At 36.3% G+C, this 6161-nt stretch overlaps 1 protein-coding gene across 3 annotated transcripts in view; it reads right to left on the bottom strand.

Moving 5' to 3' along the window:
• Positions 1-76: 76 nt before the first annotated feature.
• usp24 (ubiquitin specific peptidase 24) overlaps positions 77-6161 on the bottom strand; it is a 96374-nt gene continuing 90289 nt past the window's right edge. For all 3 annotated transcript variants that reach the window (XM_062978274.1, XM_008109389.3, XM_003220151.4), the window contains exons 63-67: positions 5618-5696; positions 4892-4967; positions 4408-4494; positions 3612-3722; positions 77-2425 (exon numbers count right to left, since the gene is read on the bottom strand). In XM_062978274.1, coding sequence (XP_062834344.1) covers positions 2363-2425; positions 3612-3722; positions 4408-4494; positions 4892-4967; positions 5618-5696 — 416 coding nt within the window. In that variant the 3' untranslated portion in view covers positions 77-2362. The remainder of the gene's footprint in view (positions 2426-3611; positions 3723-4407; positions 4495-4891; positions 4968-5617; positions 5697-6161) is intronic.

Here is a 6161-nt window from a genome sequence, read left to right as displayed (position 1 = left end):
AACATTAAGGTAATGTTCTTAGGATTCAACTTCCACACACATGGAAGCGCAAAAGGATAAAATTCAAGACAGCAAATTCTACACTTTGCTCCATAGCACTATAGAACAGTTTATTGGGTAAAATGGACCAACAAAAGGTCCACTGGTTTCTTTTTTTGCAAGTTAATGATTGCACCGTTTCTGGTGAGAGGAATAAACTTTATTCTGTTGACCAGGCTTCCCCCCCCCCCCCCATGACAACAGCCTTTCTCAGTTCCAAGTGCCTTTTGAACTATTTGCACAAAACCATACATGAAGAGAGTTACCCATCCGAACTGTGATTGCCCCACCTCAACAGAACATTCTGTTAATATGTATAAAATCCATTTTTTCTTCCAAAAACTGGCAGTAAAAGTGACCACAACATAGAAACATGTCACAATTTACACAGCAAACTAGATTTGTTGCATTAGATTTTCTTTAAAAAAAATATTCTTCAGAAGTTTCAGGTGACAGCAGCTGGAAAAAAAATACCTTACTTGAAAACCAAATATCATCAGCTTCGTTCAAGGAAACAGCCTGCAATTGTTTTAGAATATCTGATGGCAAAGCAAACTATTTTAGGATTTTACAAGTTATCTTCTGTGTTAAGAGCCCATCTTTTCCATAGGAAATGATGGAAACTCCAGTTCCTTTGGATTAAGAATAAGGTGATTCAATAAGGGAAAGGGTGGGACATCAGACAGTATTCCAAATTTTAAAATTTCACATTTAAAAAGTCTCAGGCATTTTATAAAATACCCAAATGTTGCCACATTTCAGTGAAAATGTGCTGCCATTGTTTTCACCCATGCAGTGTTGAAAAAACACTTTCCTTTTACTCATGCTTGTGGCAAAGAATTCCAACTGTACAGCTAGTTCCTTCTACAGTGAAACGACCTAATATATTCACAACTAGTGCACCGGAGTAAAGAAAGCTATGTGCCTGATCAGGTTTTGCAACCATACATAGAAGTCAAAAGAAAATAAAAAGGCACTTTTTGGCTATTTGTGCCTTTGACTTGGCAAATCTTTTCACAACAGAGGTAACCCAGGCACTCTCAATGATTTCCCCTCAATTCATCTGCATGGTGCATTTTGTTTAACTTAAGGCAAAATCCCTGAACAAAGGCAAAAGCAGTGAAGAAAAACGTGAAAAGTGAAGAAGAAACAACATTGGCACAGAAAAAAACCCCTTAATATCTACAGCTGCTAAAGAGATCACTTAACTGCATTTCACATGGGAAGCGAAAATCATACCCATGTTATGGTTGATTTCCAGTTATTAAAGAACTCATAAATCTCTTGGATTTTAAATGCTGCTTGGCCAGGTTAAACAAAGCCTACAATCCTTTGCTTGCATTAAAATTTTGTTTAAAAAATCCATATCCCTGCTTAAGGAATCCTGCAGCCAATTCAAACTCTTTCAATTTGTAACCAAAAGCAAATGATTGCAAATCACATCATTAAGACTACAATTTATTCAATATGTCTCCCAAGTATTAGAATGATCATTTAAAGGAGGCAAACAGTAATAAAATTCTGTCTTAAAGTGCTTTTTGATAAACTTACCCGACATTTTTTTTTAAAAAAATCAATTGATGCCACAATACACATGTATTATTGGAATAAACAAAGCTCTTACTGTTCTCACTCATTTACTTATGACATTAGGAAAAGAAATACCAATTCCAGGCTTTCTTGTATCTAAACCATTCCATAAGGAATAACCATCCTTACAGAAAAGGGCAATTTTAACAAACCCTTTCTGTAAAGCGCTATACAAATTACCTCGGAGACATATTAAATATAAAGGGCCTTGTGTAAACTGATTCTTAATATTTTACAGTGCCAAGTGTAAGTCACCACATTTTTACACTATTTTGAATATTCCTATCCAATATTTCAGAAATATTTAAAAATTTGCCCTTCATACCTAAAGGCAGTTAGATTTTTTTTTTCTGTATAAAAACCAAGGGGTTTTTTTGCAGCATCACGGAAAGCAATATTTTTACATTCACTCATTAAAGGTTCACCGTAATAAACATTTCAAGCTCTTTATACTTCTTCCTTAAATGGGTAAAATCTTTTGACAGATTTTAATTGACTCCTGCCTTGACTAGAATCCCAAAAGAGCCTCTGAGTATGGGAGCATCTTCATAGCCTGCTGCTTATACTTCTCAGCTGAAGAATAGCTCTTAGGAAGTAGCATGGCCACTGATTCTTTGAAAGCTTTCACTTCCGATCTCTCGAAAGCTGAAAGCGGCGGGATTCTAGCAATTTCAAGGTGCCAGGTATCCAGTTCTTTAGTTAGACGTTTTGTTCTTCAGCATACAGCTCGCCTTTAAGGGTCCACATCATCAAGGTCACTTTTAGGTTCACCGATCATCATGGGGGACACCGAACCCTTTAAAAACATGAGCAAGACTTAAGTGAAGTACTGTTGCACAGCTGAGGTGCAGATGTTTTCACCGGTTGTCTGACTTACAATACTGTAACAACCCATCTTATTAAAGGAATAGTGACTTGAGAAGCACAAATTAGATCAAGAAAGCACACGAACTGTGATGACACATGCTATAAAATGGAAGAGCTTGTGTAATGTGGCCGGCTTTGATCATTTATTAAAGAATTTTATGAAGGATAATGCTGTCAACCACCACCAGCCATAACGCCTATATATTAAAGGCATTCTACCAGTTGCTGGTAAACATGAATATGAGGAGACTATTTCATCTCTGTGGGCATCTCACAGGCATCTAGTTGGCCAGTATATTAACATAAAGCTCAATTGTGTACTCTTAATATGATCCAGTATGGGTTTTCTTCTAATATTAAAACCTAAACTCAGCCGGTAGTTTAATCTTGCTTTCATATTTTCAAATTTGAGATGAGATTTGGCCTCCAACTCCCAGAATTCCTGATCACTGGACAAGCTGGCTAGGGCCTCTGGGAGTTAGCTGGAGGGGCTGCAGGTTGTGCAGGCCTGCCCTCATGTTTGCCATTGATGCATAAAAGAAGCAGTGACAGCTACAGGAAATAGCTACTATTTCATTAAAAGGAGATTGAGATGCTATTTTTTTCTTGTCAACAAGCATGTGTAATTTCCTATGCATGTCTGTTAAAATTTAAATCCTGCTTCTGGAAGTGCAATTTGACTTGTAAATACAGCATCAAATCGAAAGAAGGCACAAGAAGAATGAACACCTTGATTTAAAGCATACAGCTTAAAATCATTTTGTCATAATTATTGCAACTTTACCGGCAGCAGAGAACTTGGAAGTGGTTCCTGCAAAAACGGCAGGGAGACACATACGCAACTTACATATTGCTTTAGCTTGATTTAAATGGAATTCAATATATGAATCAATTTTCAGCATCAGGATATGCAAAGCAAAACCAACAAGCAGAGTTCTAACCAATAAGTATTCATTCATTTTAGAAAATGTGATTGCTTTTATGCAGCATGCCAGCTGATTGAGCAATGATTAGGAACAACACAATTTTCTGGTGTTTTGTTTTTTTGCTTATCGATAAGCCCTCATAGCAATTTTGTATGTAATAGGTTCAAACTGGATTGTTATTGTATTTACCTGTTGTAGATGTCTGCCCCCATTCTCATTGGCTGGGCTGCTCTCAGATCCATTACTGCTTCCAGACTGATCTTTCTCATTTAGCAAGGCAGTGGCATATGCCAATGTGTCCTAATAAAATAGCAGAGTGGTTATGAACTATGCTAAGAGGTTCATATAATTGAATGCCCCCCCCCCAATACCAAATAGTATCATTTTAAAACTAATTCAAATACCCCATATGCCATTTATTAACATTTTGACAGGTGGATTTTCCATACAGGAGCCCTAACATCTATAAATGAATCCTGTTACAAAACAGAAGATTTTAAAAATAAACCAACCTATTGTAAAACTTGAATACTATCTCATTGTTTAAGCAGTGAATGACAAGAAATTTCTGCATCAAATGCATTTCACATAGATTATCATGTTTTTTTTTGCATATATTCCTGTAGATCAACTTGTATGTGCAGTGCTTTTGGAGAATAAAACTGAAACTACTAGCCAATACTACAGAGTAACTTATACAGAGTGATAGAAGTGAACAAAAACAGCAATACACTTTCTCATTACATGTGTATTTTTTATAATGTAAAAGTCAAAAGATTCAAATATACAATTCAATCACCAATCTGTGGGTGGTCAAGACCCAATATATACAAAGGAGTAATAATATGGTGTCCTTCATATAAACGGCAAAATTAAGGTTTGCTTTTTGGATTTTGGAGGGAATATTTTCAAACTGTGGATGATTGAATCTATGGATACAGAATCAGAGGATATGGGGGTCAAGCAGTACCATATTTAGACTGACCTGTGCAGAAATAGTGCGCTGAAAAGTTTTGGCAGTTGAGGTTTCATTGGATACATTGCTCTGTGGAGCCCAGTAATGTTCAGACATCTAGAAAAAATGGGGAAACTTCCATTAATGGAAATGGCATAAAGAGTATTCCCTAAGTGCTAAGGCTAATGCTTTCAATTCCTAATGTAATGTGAAGGAGTACATGCAAGCAAGTCTGCCCCTTTCTCTTCCTATCCCTACCTTGCTTCACTTGGGAGGTCAACACAGAATAATATGGGGTAGGATGTAGGGGGCTGCTGGGTCAGGAAAATCACCATGGGCTATTCTCTTGTTTATTCTATTTTCTCTCATTTGATTTTGAATTATGAGGTCTGTGTTTTGATTTTAAAACTGTAATCCGCTGTACACTTATGCAAGTGAATATTTCCAATCCACATTCATCTACATGAGTTTGCATTGCAGCAATGTGGGGGAAAAACATTTGTAAGAAAGCTACCTTTATTTGAAGCCACTGAACAGCCCAACTCCAATGATGTGAATTCTCCTTGAAATAATCTTTAGCAGAAGAGCACCTTGGAAATTGAAAGCAAAGTATTATTTATACATCTGGAGAAATTAAAGGGACATGCTCCCTTTTTGTATTTAAAAAATTATTTGAGTATGTAACATCACTGTCCTAATTTGAATGCTTGTCCTAATTTGAATGCTTGTCCTAATTTGAATTCTGGCAACACAGTCTAGAGGGTGAAACATTTTAAATGTCTAATTAATCCAAATTCTGAATGGAACTTGCACCAACAATTGGACCAACAATTGCACCAAACCAAAACTTTTTTAAAAATTGCTTTTAAAATGGTCTCTTACATTTAGAAATGCTCATTAGATTGTATTAGTCCTAACTTGTCATGACAATGTTCGTTTTCTTGAACTGCACTTCACATTGCTAACATTGGTCACTATTTATTTTTATTTTGTACAACTGTTTATTGATCATGCTTCTTCTGTTTTATCCTGTTAGCTAGGAAAAATGTTACTAAATGAATAATTTATGCAAACCCATTATTAATGATGGGTCAAAAGACTCCATATTCTGTTGTGGGTTGGAAAATATCATGGGTGAGAGAGAACCAAAAAGAAAACAATCCTTGAATCAGTTTCTTCAAGCAACTTAGAAGTAACACAGTATGACCAAAGATCTCAGCCTCCTATTTCTCTGACTTACTTCTGAGCAAGAGTGACTAAGAATTTGACACACTGATAGCAGCGACTGCTGTCCACATGGTTACTATGATGCATGAGAGCTGTCGGAGAAAGAGCATTAAACAGTATTAGGGACTCAAAGTGGATCTTGCTTTCGGTTGAAAAAATCAGTACAGATATTATATCAAATCAGTTTACCATTTATTAAGAACTTTAATAATAGCTGAAGATCATTAATTCCTACTTCTGCTGACAATAGCGCTTACTAAGGTTTTTCAATGGAGAACATTTCAAACAATATTGAAACCTCCTTAACACCAGTTGCTGTTGTACGCCTTCAGTTAGTTTCCAATGAATGGCAAACCTATCAGGGGGTTTCTTGGCAATATTTATTCAAAGGGTTTGCCTTTGCTTTCCTATGAGGCAGAGTGACTTGCCCAAAGTCATCCAATGGGTTTCTATGGCCAAGCAGAAATTCAAACCCTGACGCCAGAATTGTAGCCCAATATTCAAATCACTGCATTATGCTGGCTTCCTTAACACTAGTTTAGCTAATAATACCTCAA

The sequence above is a fragment of the Anolis carolinensis genome, chromosome 4 (genome assembly GCF_035594765.1).
Source record: "Anolis carolinensis isolate JA03-04 chromosome 4, rAnoCar3.1.pri, whole genome shotgun sequence".
NCBI lineage: Eukaryota > Metazoa > Chordata > Lepidosauria > Squamata > Dactyloidae > Anolis > Anolis carolinensis.
Note: the sequence above shows the minus strand (reverse complement) of the source record. Positions and strands in the feature narration are given on the sequence as shown.